Source organism: Eumetopias jubatus, unplaced genomic scaffold (genome assembly GCF_037043125.1).
Source record: "Eumetopias jubatus isolate StellerSeaLion01/CBP00866 unplaced genomic scaffold, mEumJub1_p1.0 scaffold_12, whole genome shotgun sequence".
NCBI classification, from domain to species: domain Eukaryota; kingdom Metazoa; phylum Chordata; class Mammalia; order Carnivora; family Otariidae; genus Eumetopias; species Eumetopias jubatus.
The window spans coordinates 2,178,291-2,193,455 of NW_028274818.1; the positions used below are offsets into that span (position 1 = coordinate 2,178,291).

A 15,165-nucleotide genomic window follows, 5' to 3' on the forward strand; every position below is an offset into this window, starting at 1 on the left:
GGCAGCGTAAACGAGACGCGAGCTCCGCTCCCGCGCGTTGCTCGCGGGCGCTGGGCCGGCTCTGCAAGCGCGGGCACCCGTGAATCGCGTGCTCGCAGGACGCCGAGACCAGGGGTGCCCCCGTCCATTCAGCCGCGAAGTGCCAGGGCAGGAACCCGGGCTGCCCGCCCCGCCATCAGGCCCGCGAAGGGGTCAATCGCGCCCGAGGAACTACTACCACCCACGTGACCGGCAGCGAGGGCCCCCCCCCGCCCCCCCGGAATGCGCGGCCCGGCGCCCGCGCTCTCGCGAATGGGCGGGGCGAGGCCGCGACCCCGCCTTCAGGGGGCGGAGCGGGCGCCGCACATGCGCCGGGCGAGCTCCATGTCCGCGCTGCGGGCGCTGCTGGGTTTCGGGTTGCTGGCCGCGGGCTCGCAGCTGCGGCGCGTCCCGGGCCAGACCGGCTCCTGCCGCGCGGGGCCCGCGTGGTGGGGGACGCGGCGGCCGCACTCGGGCGGCCCCGGGGAGCCGGCGGGCATGGCGAGCCCGGCAGTGAAGTACCTGAGGTAGGCGAGGCCTGGACGGGCTCGCTCGGGGGCGGGAGCTGGGACGCGCCGCGCGCAGGGCGCCGGGACTGAGGCTGTGGGTGTCCGCAGCCAGGAGGAGGCCCAGGCCGTGGACGAGGAGCTGTTTAACGAGTACCAGTTCAGCGTGGATCAGCTCATGGAGCTGGCTGGGCTGAGCTGCGCCACAGCCGTTGCTAAGGTCAGTGGCCCGGGCACAGACGAGTGGCGGGGACAGCGGGCCAGGGTGGCCCGGGGCCGCCCAGAGCCCCTCTGACTGCCCTCCGGCCCCGCCTCCAGGCCTACCCCCCCACGTCCATGTCCCGGAACCCCCCCGCGGTCCTGGTCATCTGCGGGCCCGGGAATAACGGAGGAGACGGCCTGGTCTGTGCGCGGCACCTCAAACTCTTCGTGAGTATGGGGGCGGGGGCGGGGGCGGGGGCGGGGGCGGCGGGGCTTCCGGGATCCGGGCTTGGACGACCACTCTCCTTTCCTCTAGGGCTACCAGCCAACCATTTATTATCCCAAAAGGCCGAACAAGCCACTCTTCACCGCCCTGGTGACCCAGTGTCAGAAAATGGACATCCCTTTCCTTGGTGAAATGCCCCCAGAGGTAGGTGGCTCCAGTGGGGGTGCCCTCCTCCTCCCCCAGCCACCGCCTGTGTCCTGCTCTTCCTCGTGTCCTCAGGCCGAGCTCACTTGCTGATCTTCCTCTCTGGAGGGTGGACTCTTTAACAGTGGGGGGGGGGGGGAGTGCCTGAACTGTGCTGTATGAGTAGGGGGGAGCCCCTGCCCCCTGCACTTCCACAGTCACTCCTTTCTCCCTGAGGTCAGGACCTGTTCCTGTAGGCAGTACACACGCTATAGCCACTCCTCTCAGGGGCTGAAATGACTGCCTCATCCTAAACCCTTTCTGCAGGGACAGGGATTTAAGGGTGGGAAATGAGAACTTTGCTTTGAAGTTTAACACATTCTACACATAGACTGTGATGGTGCAGAGAAGGCAAGTGGCTTGTCCTAACTTCCAGCCTTAGGCAGGAGCCCCACACTGTACCTCCCCAGTGGCAGGCAGGCACTCGGAACAGAGAGCGTGTCTGGACTCAGCTTGCCCTACATCAGTGACCAACCTGCATTGAAGCCTCGGCCCCAGAATGCCTAGACATTTCATCTGAATGAGATGAAATGATATTTGTGCCTCTGCGAGTGGCGTGTGCAAAGGATCGTTGTCTCTTATTAAGGGACGTCTGTGCAGCTGCTGGCTCTGACATGCTTTCCCCTCCTTCTGCCCCATCACAGCCCATGCTGATCGACGAATTGTACGAGCTGGTCGTGGATGCCATCTTTGGCTTCAGCTTCAAAGGCGATGTTCGGGAGCCGTTCCGTGGCATCCTGGGTGTCCTGAATGGGCTCACGGTGCCCATTGCAAGCATCGACATTCCCTCAGGTGTTGGGTCCAGGGAAGTTGGGGGTGGGGGGGTTGGGGCTGGGACCCTGCCCTGTCTTGAAACAGGTACCTAGGAGTCCTTGTTGTCGACCCAAGGCTCAGACCAAGCTTAAAGTAAGTTGAGTCTAGAGGGGCAGAACACAGCTTTATGGATTCCACAAAAGGGCCAGGGAGCAGAGTTCAGGACTGCCGTTATATGTTGGATCCAAGAGACCAAAGCCCAGGAGTACGTGGAGCTTCGAGGATGCAAGTTCCTCGGGAGGGGACACAGAGGGCCTCCCATTCCTTCAGGACTAGGGTAGAGCAGGGTATGGAAGAGAAGTAGACTTCTTCCTCTCCTCCTGAAAACCACCCTCTTTCCAGGATGGGATGTGGAGAAGGGGAACTCTGGAGGGATCCAGCCAGACTTGCTCATCTCTCTGACAGCACCCAAAAAGTCTGCCACCCAGTTCACCGGTCGCTACCACTACCTAGGAGGTCGTTTTGTGCCACCTGCTCTGGAACAGAAGTACCAGCTGAATCTGCCGCCCTACCCCGACACTGAGTGTGTCTACCGTCTGCAGTGAGGGAAGAGGGGTGTGCTTTCCTCCCAATAAAGACTTAGTGCCCCTCTCCCGAGCTACGGAGTCCTGGGAGCTTTCCTGGCAATAAAGGTTAAGGGGTGGCAGGAGCCAGGGAGCAACACAGCAGACACAGCGCTACCTCTCCGGGAGAACAGAACGGGCAAGGGGGGGGCGCCTGTGACATTTGGGCAAATGAAAACCATTTTCAGACACGGAAAAAAGCTCTCAAGTGAGGTTCTCTGAGCCTTCCCCTTCCACTCAACGGGCAGCAAGACTATGGGAGGTTAACTGAAGGAATTTCTTTGGAGGCATCCAAGGAAACTAGTGTGTATTTGGGATGTGCCCAGGCCGGGAGTGGAGATGCCAGTCAGGACTTACACACAGGCTGGGAGCCCGAGCTGATGTTGAATAGTTTAAGGCTGGGGCTGGCGGCCTGTGGGCTGGATGCCATCTCACACCGGCCGCGTTTGCAGGTGGCGTGTCCCTCCAGAGGGTGTCTGCGTCCCGCCACTGCCTGGCTCCCACGGGCACCTGAACTCTTGCTCTCTGTCCACACTGTCCACACCCACCTCTGCGCAGCTGGAGTTCCGAGGTCAGCTTCCTCCTCGGGAGGGGCTCCTCACTGCAAGGGTGCAGGAGACCCTGTCGACTCAGGTCTGAGGCTTCAACTCTTCCAAAGGAGTCCGTGGAGTCCCACCTTGACCTGACCTTCAGGCTGTCTTCTGTTTCTTCTTTCTTGCTCTCTGGTCGGGGCCGACTCCAGCCCTTGCCTGCTGCCACCCCTTATCTGTGCTGCTCGAGCCGGTGTGCAACCCGCTCTCCACCTCCCTAGTCCCGCCGCCCTCATCCCCTTCATCCCTCACATCCTGCTCCTCTTCCTGGGACCTCCGTCTTTTCTTCTTGCTTTTCCCCTCACGGTGCGCTCTGCTTGCTGCTTCCCCAGCCCCACCATCTGCAGCAGCCCCCGCCACTGCTGCTTCTGTGTTTAAGACGCCCTCCTCCCGCTGCCGCCACCTCTTGCGTCTGCGGCAGGGCTTGGCGCGTGCCCGACTCTCCCCCTGCCCCGTCCCGGCCCTGGCCGCAGCCTCCTGGCCTCCTGCCCCTCCGTCCGGGACCGCCGTCTCTGCACGCTGCTGCCTCTTCTTCGTCTTCCCGCGGGGCGGGGCGGCTTGCTCCCTGCTCTCCCGCTCTCCAGATCCACCCGTTCCTGCGGCCTCTCCGTCCGCGTCCCCGACAGCCACTCCCTCCCACTCATCTGCCACCGCTGCTTCTGGCTTCTGTCTCATCTTCCTCCTGCTGCCCCCACCGGCCTGGCCCGCACCTCCTGGCCGCTCTTCTGCACTCCCAGCGGCTGCTGCACCGGCGGTTGCTGCAGCCTTTCTCTCCTCTCTTTGCTTCCTTTTCTTTTTCTTTTTTTTGGGGAGCTTGCTCTCAGACTGCAACTGAGGGGTCCCAGGGTCCTGTCCTTTGAGACGAGCCAGGAAGGCCTGCTCCTGGGCCTCCAACCGGGCAAGCTTAGCCTTCATCGTGATCCCAAGACGAGCGGCCCTGAAACGGGGGGGGGGCGGGGGGGGGCCCAGGTCAGAGCAAGGTACGGGGAAAACAGGCCTAGTCCTTTGCAGTTGCAGGTGACACTGGTGTGTGTGTGGCGGGGAATCCTTCCCCTGGCGGGAGAAGCGTACAGAAGGGGCACAGACCAGCCTCAAGAGCTTGTGATGGGGAGGAAAGAGAGCCCAGGGAGCTAACCACTACTTACTTGTGTGCTGTGCGCCCCTCACAGGCTTGGAGCAGCATCTCATCGGTCAGACTGTTGGGGGGAGATCAGAGATCACAAACAACTCGTGCAAAGGCCTGACCTCTCCTGCTCTCTAAAACATCCCTTCGACACTGAGCTTCCTTTCAGGACCTGGCACTTTCTAGGTGCAGGAGAAGCAAAGATTAGTACCACACGGTTCCACCTGAAGAAGCCCAGTCAGGCCTGAGACTTGGTCCCTTCTCTTGAGATTCAAAGGCCTCTCCTCCCACACACCCCCAGCCCTAAAGTGAGGCTCACATCTTTGGAGGCTTGCGCCCCCGGCTGTCGTCTTCACTGTGGCTCTCCCAGTCCTTGTCTGGCTTCTCCCCACCTGAAGTCAGTGTGGCCGCCTAGAAGGAGGGAGACAAAGCCCACTCAACAGCACCGCCAACCCCTCTTCCCTCCTGAAAGCCCCCTGAGGAACTGGCAGCCACAGGCAGAAATTTGCCACCCCCGACACAGCTCCCTGCAGACCCAGAGGTGGACTGCGGCTGTGGGGCGGGGGGGGCGGCGGGGGGGGGGGGGGGCATCAGTGGGCAGACCAAGAAGGGATGGGGAAGTGCTCCGGGTCATCAGGTCCTCCTGGTGTCCCCTGGTGGTCGTCCCGTGGTGCCTCTCACCGCCCTCCCCCACACCTACCGCAGTGCTTGTATCTAAGACTGAGAACCCACTGTGGGCCGATGGGTTGGGATACAGAGTAGAACGGGAACAAGGCCGGTCAGCCCAGACGGAATCTACACATGGGGCCAAGGGAGGGTGACAGAACACGGGCAATCATAAAGTGTCGCCTGTGCTGGAAGAGGGGTGCCGATCAGACTTCAGGGTTTGGGGACGTTTCAGGAACTCTGCTCCAGAAGAGCACCGAAAGTGGACAGGTAAAAGGAGAAAGGCAGCAGAATGCTGCGGGCAGGCGGCAGGGCGCGCAACCCTGCGGGTGAAGGAAGGTGGTACCTTCAAAAGAACCCGATCCCGTCTGGCTACAAGTGCAGAGGCCCCGAGAGGGGTGAGTGCAGGACGAGGCTCAGGGCCCTGTGAGCCAGTCTGACATATGGGGATGGTCATCCTTGGTCAGGGGCGAGCCAGAGCCCCAGTGAAATGTGTTAGCACTCTGGCAGCTGTGGCGGTGAACTGACAGACGGGGAGTGAGACAGTAGGAGGCTGTGAACGAAATCCAGCAGGAGACGGCGATGGCCACAGAGGCGAGGAGAAATGGGAAAAGCTTGCTACAGAACACGGAGCGCCCTTAGCATGTAACAGATGGTCACTGAATGTGATCTCCCTTCCGCTGTCGCGCTAGAGAGCGTGAGTCTGAAGACTGCGATTCTAGTCCTGCCTGCAAGCCACTCTTCCCTGCTTGTGGCCACAACTGCAAAATAGAGGATGGGTCAGGCAATCTGTCAGGTCTCCTCTGGATTCTAAGTCCTTTGCACCGGACCTCCCCTCCCGCTCTGCTCTGGCGGCGCCTGCCCGTGCCCCACCCCCCACCCCCAGACCCATGGGACCTGAACGTCTAATTCTGCCCAAGGGTCTGGGCAGTCTAAGCAAGCGACAGCGAAGCTGCTCACAGGACCTGACAATGTTAGGACAGTCCTAGAATAGGTATGAATGGGTAAGGCACATGAAGCAATTGTTCAGGCCCTGGGAGAGGCCAGAGAAGGAAGAAGGATGGACCCTCCCAGCCCCAGCCCCTAATACCTTCACAAACTTCTGATACAGCATGTTGGGCTTGGGATGATTACGGCCGGTGGTCTCCTTAGAAAGATGCCTTAGCCGTACTCCATCCTGTGGGGGGGTATCAGTGAGTGGGTGACGTGGGTGTGCCCCTCACCCCACACGTCCCAGGCCCTCGTGGTCCACACGCCCATCAGTCAGCACCCCATACCTGCCCAGCTTCCACAACCAAGCTGGCCGCAGCCTTGTTGAAGAGCTCGTTCCACCAGTGGTCTGTGAACTCCCTGGCAGGGTCATGTCCCACCTGCCAGGGGAAGAAGCATGAACTCCAAGGGCCTGTCCCTGCCCTGTCCCTGGGGCCCCCCTCTCCACCCACACTGACCTCCCTCCGCCTGCCCAGTCTTACCCCGTGAGTGTCCTGCTTCAGTGTCACCTTGAGGGCCTGGGTGATGCCATTCTCCTTCCGGCCCAGACCTTTGCCTGGAGGACAACGAGTGATGCGGTTTATTCTCCTGCCTGCCCCAGGCCCTCCGAGGCACCAGCACGGGCCACTCCTTGCCACACCGCACACCGAGCGTTGGGCCTACACCGTCCCTGGGGGATGCCCTCCAGCCCCCTCCTTCTGGTGCCTGTCCATGCAGTGTCCCTGCCTTTGTCTCAGCCCGAGCCATCTTCTCCTTCGTGATTCTTTCAGGACAGAAGTCATGACCCTTCCTCCCTCCCCCAGTCCTCCCAAACACTTCTTTCTCACGACCCACTGTCAAATTTCTTCCACTCGCCCATTTTCTGGAAAAGTCAGACAGTTTCTTCCACAAATTTCCCTTTAAACTGTCTTTTCCTCCTCCAGCTGAATGGGCTACATACAGGTAGCCCAGCATGACGTTACTCCCCTGGGCACTAGGTGGGCAGGGAGCTGGGGGGATGTGGAAGGGCCCCCCCCCCCCGGGATGACCTTGCGTCCATCCATGCTTTCGCAGCTGCTCCTCAGCAAACTTCATCCCACGACTCTTGACCTCTGGGGTGATGCTCATGGTGAGAGAGGAGTCCCAATCCGCAAGCCCTCACCACAGAAGGTGACACTGTCATCGTCCTTTTAAGAGAAAAGGAGAAAGTGCCCAAATTACCCATCAGCTCCATCCTGACTGCTGTCATAAAAATTCTTTTCTGAACCTGGGGCAGAGACGAAGGAGGTTGGTCTTTGGGGGAGCTCCCTGTCTGACCACCGAGAGATCATCAGCATGTCCAAAAGTCAAGGAGGACTGGTGTTGTTAATAACACCTAAATTTACGGACAGCTCACCACATGATTATTTCATTTGATTCTCCCAGCTCGGGAGGAGTTCCTAACGTTCCATTCAGGAAAGCAAATGAGGAAACGCGACTTGCTCTGGGCCACACAGCTAATGTGTGTAAGAACAACCAGACGGCCTGTCCGTACAGTCCCGCTCTTTACCACCACGTGGTACAGCTCCCGAGATCCAATGCCACGTAGAAACAAAGAGGTAAGGGGTTTTCAACCTGCGTTATGAGAACACTCAATGGAGCCCATGTCTTACACCCATGCTCCAGCACTCTATCCTCTCAAGTGTGGGGGCTCCGCACCTCTTCCCCACTGCCGCTCTTCAGCCTTGCTGGAACAACACCCCTTTTGAAACTGTCCAGCTTAGGAACGGCACCCTTACTGAGCATTTCATGCATAACAGGTTGATTACACATACTGTTGTATTGTCTTATTTAATCCTGATCGTCCTGTGGACAGCTATTATCTTTAATTTACAAACAAAGAAAAGAAAGCCTGGCCTGGGTCACGTAGCTAATAAGAGATGGAACTGAAATACAAGCCCAGGCTGCCTGCCTCCGAAGTGGCCTCTTTCTACCCTATCAGTTACTACTTGCATTTCTTTATGGTCATGCAGATGCTCCGCCTTTTGGAGCCCAGAATGGCATTATCCAACTTACCTACAAATCTGCCTCTGAAATGGTTAAGCTGGCTTATCACACAAGACACACAAAACTAAGACTACCACTGCTGACTTAGCTCACTAAAGTTAACTTGGATTAAGATAATTTATTATAAGGCGCCTGGGTGGCTCAGTCGGTTAAGTGTCTGCCTTCCGATCGGGTCACAATACCGGGCTCTGAGAGTGAAGAGTAGCAAATTCAGGACGACTTACATTTCTGTTCACATTTCTACTGTGAGGGATGATTACCTGAAAACGTGATACCTTTTTTTTTTTTTTAAGATTTTATTTATTTATTTGACAGAGAGAGAGAGAGAGAGAGCGAGAGCAGGAACACAAGCAGGGGGAGTGGGAGAGGGAGAAGCAGGCCTCCGGCCCAGCAGGGAGCCCGATGCGGGGCTCGATCCCAGGACCCCGGGACCATGACCTGAGCCGAAGGCAGACGCTCAACGACTGAGCCACCCAGGAGCCCTGAAAACGTGATACCTTGAGAGTCCTGACAGAAAAGCACTAAGTGAAGAAATGGCTCCATCTTGCTTCTTGAATTTGTAAGAAAAGTAAAATTCAAACACTGGGGCCTTTAAGACCACCTCAAAACCCGGCCTCCTCCCGGAAGTTACCTCTGATCTATCAGCCCCCAGATTTTAATAACAACAATAACATCTAACACTAAGTCATTTACTCGATGCCAGCCTGCTAATTGCTTTACACAGATCATCCTATTTCATCCTCCCGACAGCCTATTTGGAAGTGTTATTACCGACATTTGCAAACAAATCGCAGAGAAGTTTATTCCTTGCCCAAATCCAATAGCTGGCAAGTAGCGGACCCAGGCTCTCAGGCATCCCAGCACTGGTGTTCTTCATTACCCCTCGGCCTCTTACAGCTCTGTGTTTCCTGACCTAAGGTTTACCACCGCACTCATTCGAAACTACACGCCCTGGAAATCGGAGTCGGGCTTTATTCAGGACCCCCACGCACCTAATGCAGGAGTGAGAATGCGCTCAGTCGCTATGACACGGGTGCTTTAACCTACTGACAATGGTAACTGTGGACAGAAGCAACGAGGCCCCAGGCTGTGCGCCGCAGTCTCGTGAAGGCTGCGAGCGCGCTTTCTGGAACCACTTCCTCTCCGGTCAACCTCAGCTTTCTAATGTTAAAGCCGCCCGGGGCCACTCTTCTGACAGCGGTTCCAAAGAGCCGCTATGTCCCTGGCCTCGTTAGGTCTAAATGCAGCCCTCCTGCCGCAGTTCCACCCGGTAAGGCTACTGTGCTGCTCCCACCTTCACTCCTGAGCCCGGTCTCCGACTGCCACCGTCCGGGGGGCGGCAGCTGCTTACCGGCACCGCCGAGCCCTCTACGCGCGAACACGTGCGTCCTCCGGCCTGCGCGCCGCCATATCCCCGGAAGTTCGGGGTCGGTCCCTCTAGGCTGCCGATACCATAGAGGCGCAGGCCGCCCAGGAGTCCCGGTGTGGGGGAGGCTCTCTGGATTGCACTGTTGCAGCGGAAACTCGTCCGCGCGCGTCCGTTTTCGGGCCTTCGGCGGTGTTCTACTTCCGGCCAGCCTGCAGCCCCCGGGCGGCCGAGGGCCTCGTGCTGACCGGCCCTCGGCACGCCGAGAGCGGCTTTCGCTGTGATGCTGCGCCAGTCCCGGACCCAGAGATGGGGAAGGAAGCCCCGGGCAGCGCGCAGCGGCGGCCCGAGCGGGGTGTAGGGGCGGCGAGGGAGGATCCCCTCGGGGGTGGTTTGCAGGGATGAATACTCAGCCGCGGGGACAGTCGTTGGGAGGTTTCAGTAGGTTCACCAAACACTGTGCGGGCACCTGCCCCGTTGGAACTGTTGATGCGAAGATGCGGAAGACGCGCGCCCTGACTCCGGGAGCACCTGCTCTGGCCGGGGCGGTAGAGACGCTGCGTGGGGCTGGAGGGCGCGGGGGGCACGGAGCTAGATGCGGATCCCGGATCGCGCGCGGGGCTGGGGACCTTGCGCTTGCCTGGTAGGTGTGAGGCTCCTCTGAGCAAACTTCGCTAACTGCAGAGAAGTTGCCCATGCCCCATCCACACAAACTGTGCCTAGGCCTGCCTCGCCCAACCACCCAAGAACTAAAACCTGACCGCCCCCCCCCCCCCGCCCACCTCCCTATCTCAGTATTTACGGTAACTCAAGCGCGCACCTCCCCAGGAACCACAAAGAGAAAAACCAGCATTTCCCGGTAAAGCTTTGTCGCATTGCTCAGTTTATCACACTCATCTTCATCAAATTTTTCTGTAAAATTAACTTTACTTTTATTAGTTAATTTATTTTGGGGGGGGGCAGAGGGAGAGAGAGAATCTCAAGCACACTCCACGCCCAGTGCTGGCAGCCTGGGGCTCCATCTCCCCACCCTGAGATCATGACCTGAGCCCAGATCAAGAGTCTGAGGCTTAAGCAACTGAGCCACCCAGGCGTCCCTAACTTTACTTTTTTAATATATGCTACATGGCGGGGCGCCTAGGTGGCTCAGTCGTTGAGCATCTATCTGCCTTTGGCTCAGGTCATGATCCCGGGGTCCTGGGATCGAGCCCCACATCGGGCTCCCTGCTCCACGGGAAGCCTGCTTCTCCCTCTCCCACTCCCCCTGCTTGTGTTCCCTCTCTCGCTGTCTCTCTCTCTGTCAAATAAATAAAAATTTAAAAAAAATGAGGGCAGAATAAATTATTTAAAATATATATATATATATATATATATGCTACATGGGGACACTGGTTTAAACGATGGATCTTGCTTTGTGGAATTCTAGAGGCACCAGCGATACGGGATGCTTGGAAGGTACTCCTCAGAGGCTATTTCAGTAGGGGAACGTTCTGTGAATGGGAGTCACATCTGAGTCCTTTTCCCATTCGCCACTGATTGTGAGACCTTGAACAAGTCACTTCTCACGAGCACTCTTTCCCTGGTCTGTAAAATTAGACTATTGGGCTAGTTCAATCATTTTTACAAACTTGGCCTTACTGTGGTATTTCGGGCTGCTGAGGGAATTCCACAGACCCGGCTTCAGCTTCCACCATGTCCCCTTCCATCTCTCTGTCCCCTCTACCTATCCGAGGCCATGTATCATACTGTGGTCATGGCAGAGGTTTGGAAGCTCCGGAATGAGGCAACCTCAAGGGCCCTTTCCAGCTAACAGTTTGTGTGTGGCACACTTTGCAGCCACGCCACAGGCCTAGTGGCCACAGTTCTCTGACTCAAGTTTCCTAGTGTGACCTAGGGTCGTGAACTCCTTGCTCTGCCTGACTCACTCATCCAGAGGCACTTGTTAAGGGTCTTCTGTAGACCAAGGGCTGGAGGTATAAAAATGTCCAGCCTTTGTCCTGTTGGACCTCACAATCTTGTGGGGATATAACAAGTTACCAAGGATTTATGTCACTGAGAGCTCCGGCCAGGTTAGGACAGTGCTGGGGCCCCAGTGCAGGGCCCCCGGGAGGAGCTTTCTGAAGGATCCCCCTTGAGGGTGCAGGCCCGGCCCCGGGGATTGCATGGGATTGCAAGAGAAATGGGCCTCAAGGAGTTCCAAGTTGCATGGTTCTCACGCCTCCTCACAAGAGTGGGAATAGAGGCCATTAGGACAGAGCAAGCGTACGTGACTATGGACACGATCTGATATGCAGACAGCAAGATGCATAGAAATTACAGTAATATTTAAAAATGGAGAAATTGTAAAGAACCAAAATATCCCACAAAAGGAGAAAGGCTAAATAAATTAGTGTAACTGTACAATGGACTAATACGTAGCCTTAAAAAAGGTTGCTGAAGAAGGACTGAATAACTTGGAAGTATCTATGATATAATTAAAGTGAAAAAAGCAGATACAAAATGGTACCTATATAGTAAGGGCTCATCTGTGTTAAAAATCCATATGTAATAGCATCAGAAGGAATAAAACACTTAAGAATTTAATGAAGGAAATGTAAGACTTGTACATGAAAACTACAAATTGAAAGAAATTAAGGAAGATCTAAATAAATGGAAAGATGCCTGTGTTCATGGATGGGAAGACTTACTGATGTTTTAGGTCACATTACCGTCCAAATTGGTCTCCAGATTCCATACAATCTCCATCAAAATCCCAGCTGGCTTTTTTGCATAAATTGACAAGCCGATCCTAAAATTCATATGGAAATTCAAGGGGCCCAGAATAGCCAAAATATACTCAAGAAAGAACAAAATTGAAGGACAAATTCTTCACTATTTCAAAATTAACTACAAAGCTACAGTAATCAAGAGTGTGGTTCTGGCATAGGATAGATTTATAGATCAATGGAATAGAATTCAGAGTCCAGAAATAAACCCATACATTTACGGGCAATTAATTTGCAACAAGAATGCCAGGACAATTCAGTGGAGAGAGAATACTCTTTTCTTTTTTTTTTTTCTTAAAGATTTTATTTATTTATTTGACAGAGACACAGTAAGAGAGAGAACACAAGCAGGGCGCCCTTCTAAAAGCCGCCCTTACCAGCTCCCAAGCTGCTTCCTCCAAGCCCCGGCCTCCTCGCCTCAGCCCATGGGTCTCCCCACTCTTCGGGCTCTGCGTACTGTGGAGTTAGGGGGCGGCGGGCTCCACCTCTGCCAAGGGGCAGCCCAAGCGCCCCTCTGGTTCCCACACTTCCACTGATTACCCCCTCCCAGCCCCGCGTGAGCGTCCCCCTGGTCATCTTTTTGTGGGGGTTCCCCCTTCGTCCCAAGGCTGCAGGATGGTGTCCTGGATGATCTGTTGCCTGGTGGTGTTGGTGTTTGGGATGCTGTACCCAGCTTATGCTTCCTACAAGGCTGTGAAGACCAAGAACATTCGTGAATATGTCCGGTGGATGATGTACTGGATAGCCTTTGCACTGTTCATGGCTGTGGAGACCTTCACAGACATCTTTATTCCCTGGTTCCCTTTCTACTACGAGATCAAAATGGCCTTTGTGCTGTGGTTGCTATCACCTTACACCAAAGGGGCCAGCCTGCTTCACCACAAGTTTGTCCACCCATCCTTGTCCTGTCATGAGAACGAGATTGACACCTGCATCGTGCAGGCCAAGGAGCGCAGCTATGAGACGGTGCTCATCTTTGGGAAATGGAGCCTCAACATTGCTGCTTCAGCCACTGTGCAGGCTGCCATCAAGACTCAGGGTGCACTGGCCGGAAGGCTGCGAAGCTTCTCCATGCAGGACCTGCGCTCCATCCCTGATGCCCTTGCCCCCCCCACCAGGATCCCCTCTACCTGGAGGACCAAGTACCTCGCCGCAGGCCACCCATTGGGTACTGAGCAGGGGGCCAGCTAGACAGCGACACCGACGATGAGTGTTGGTCAGACACAGAGGCAGTTCCCCAGCCACCCAGCCGGCCCCGAGAGAAGCCTCTTGGCCGCAGCCAGAGCCTGCCTGTGGTCAAGAGGAAGCCACCAGTGCGGGAGGGCACCTCCTCACGCTCCCTGAAGGTTCGGACAAGGAAAAAGACCATTTCTTCAGACATGAACAGCTAGGGTCTGCAGAGCCTGGTCTAATCTTACCTCTTGCTTTATGGGGCGCTGGGGGCTGTTTGGAGGGGGCCTCTGGCCGCACGTCTGACCTGCCTACACCAGCCGCTCAGGCTCTGTCCTCCTGGCTCCTGGTGTCGTTAAGGGCCAGGTGCTGCCAGGGCCATGCACAGGGCTATACCTGTAATGTACCAAAGCAGCCTGGGCCCAGGATTCTATTTATTGTCTTTCTCATCCTTCTACCCTCCCGGGTGTGTGGGACCAGAGTCCTTCCCAAACCTCTGCAAGTGAAACCAAAAGTCCACCCAGCTGTGTTCATTCCTTCCTGTCCTTCAGAGTACTTGACAGCCTCCTCCAAGGCCTTGTGTGTGTGTGTAGGTGTGTGTCCTGGTTGTACGTTTTGTGTTGGTGAATGAGGTCAGGTTTATGCACGTTTTGGTAAATAAACACATACAAGTGAAGGCGCCCTGAGAATACTCTTTTTAACAAATGGTGCTGGGACAACTGGATAGCCAGATGCAAAAATTAAATAAAACGAACAAATAAATAAATAAATAAAGTTGGAGCCCTCCCTCATATCATATGCAAAAACTAACTCAAAATGGGTCAAAGAACTAAAGCTCTTAAAATTAAAACTTTCGTGCTCCAAAGGACACTATCAAGAAATTCAAAGACAGGGACACCTGGGTGGCTCAGCTGGTTAAGCGTCTGCCTTCCGCTCAGGTCTTGATCCCAGCGTCCTGGGATCGAGCCCTGCGTCCGCTCCCCCTGCTTGTGCTCACTCTCTCTCCCTGACAAACAAACAAACAAATAAATAAAATCTTTTAAAAATTCAAAAAATCACAGAATAGGAGAAAATATTTGCAAATCATATGTCTGATAAGGCTCTAATATCCAGAATACACAAAGAACTCTTACAAGTCAACAATAAAAAGACAACACAATTTAAAAATGGACAGAAGATTTGAAAACACATTTCTCCAAAGATCTACAAATGGCACATAAGCTGATGAAAAGATGCCCAAACTTATTAGTCACCAGGAAAATGCAAATGAAAACCACAATGGGACAGCATTTCACACCTACCAGGATAACTGTAATTTTTTTTTATAGGGTAATAGCACATGTTGGAGAGGATGTGGAAAAATTGGAACACTCAGGTCTTGCTGGTGGGAATGTAAAATGGAGCAGCTGTCTTGGAAAACAGTTTGAAAGTTCCTGAGAAAGTTAAATATAGAATTACCATAGGACTCAGGGATCCCACTCCTGGGTATGTGCCCAAAGAGAACTGAAAACAAAACTTGTACATGAATGTTAACAGAAGCATTATTTATAATACTGAAACAGTGGAAACAACCCAAATGTCTATCAACTGAGGGATGGATCAAAGAAACACAGTAGACCCACAAAATGGAATATTACTTGGCCATCAGAAGGAGTGGGGCACACTGGGACACTCCACAACATGCAGAAAACCTGGAAACATGCCAAATTTAAAGAACCAGAAACAAAGGCCACGTATATGCCATGTCCAGAATAGGCAAATCCATAGACACAGTTCAGTTTGGGAGGGGGCCATGGGGAGTGACTGGTATGGGTACAGGGCTTCTTTTTGGATTGATGACTTGTTCTGGAATTAGATAGTGGTGGCAGTTAAATTCATGAATATCCTAAAAATGACTGAA

The 15,165-nt window shown here is 55.0% G+C and overlaps 2 protein-coding genes and 1 pseudogene across 3 annotated transcripts; 2 read left to right on the forward strand and 1 right to left on the reverse strand.

The window, feature by feature from the left end:
- Positions 1–345: 345 nt before the first annotated feature.
- NAXE (NAD(P)HX epimerase) lies at positions 346–2,604 on the forward strand. Its single transcript, XM_028090274.2, has 6 exons — positions 346–545; positions 636–744; positions 843–953; positions 1,042–1,155; positions 1,839–1,986; positions 2,350–2,604. The coding sequence occupies exons 1-6, from the start codon at positions 346–348 to the stop codon at positions 2,550–2,552; spliced, it is 885 nt and encodes a 294-aa protein (XP_027946075.2). The 3' UTR covers positions 2,553–2,604.
- A 229-nt stretch (positions 2,605–2,833) lies between these two features.
- GPATCH4 (G-patch domain containing 4) lies at positions 2,834–9,400 on the reverse strand. 2 transcript variants are annotated; one of them, XM_028090273.1, is made up of 8 exons: positions 9,316–9,400; positions 6,968–7,105; positions 6,422–6,495; positions 6,227–6,319; positions 6,040–6,126; positions 4,603–4,694; positions 4,306–4,356; positions 2,834–4,097 (listed from the first exon to the last, which is right to left on the reverse strand). In XM_028090273.1, exons 2-8 carry the CDS (start codon positions 7,044–7,046, stop codon positions 3,260–3,262), a joined length of 1,314 nt encoding a protein of 437 aa, XP_027946074.1. In that variant the 5' UTR covers positions 7,047–7,105; positions 9,316–9,400; the 3' UTR covers positions 2,834–3,259. The 2 variants fall into 2 exon arrangements, with proteins under 2 accessions (XP_027946074.1, XP_027946073.1); XM_028090272.2 differs by having other exon boundaries at positions 9,259–9,395.
- Positions 9,401–12,668: 3,268 nt separating this feature from the next.
- Positions 12,669–13,486, forward strand: LOC114198682 (receptor expression-enhancing protein 4 pseudogene; annotated as a pseudogene).
- Positions 13,487–15,165: the final 1,679 nt, after the last annotated feature.

Bases quoted from the DNA above. Each gene is read 5' to 3' on its own strand.
- NAXE (XM_028090274.2), top strand. From the start codon at position 346: ATGCGCCGGGCGAGCTCCATGTCCGCGCTGCGGGCGCTGCTGGGTTTC. The intron at 546-635 runs GTAGGCGAGGCC...GGGTGTCCGCAG, and splicing joins CCGGCAGTGAAGTACCTGAG to CCAGGAGGAGGCCCAGGCCG. The intron at 1,987-2,349 runs GTGTTGGGTCCA...CCCTCTTTCCAG, and splicing joins AAGCATCGACATTCCCTCAG to GATGGGATGTGGAGAAGGGG.
- GPATCH4 (XM_028090273.1), bottom strand. From the start codon at position 7,046: ATGAGCATCACCCCAGAGGTCAAGAGTCGTGGGATGAAGTTTGCTGAG. The intron at 6,320-6,421 runs GTAAGACTGGGC...TTCCCCTGGCAG, and splicing joins TGAAGCAGGACACTCACGGG to GTGGGACATGACCCTGCCAG. The intron at 4,357-4,602 runs GTGAGCCTCACT...TCCCCCCAACAG, and splicing joins GGGCGCAAGCCTCCAAAGAT to TCTGACCGATGAGATGCTGC.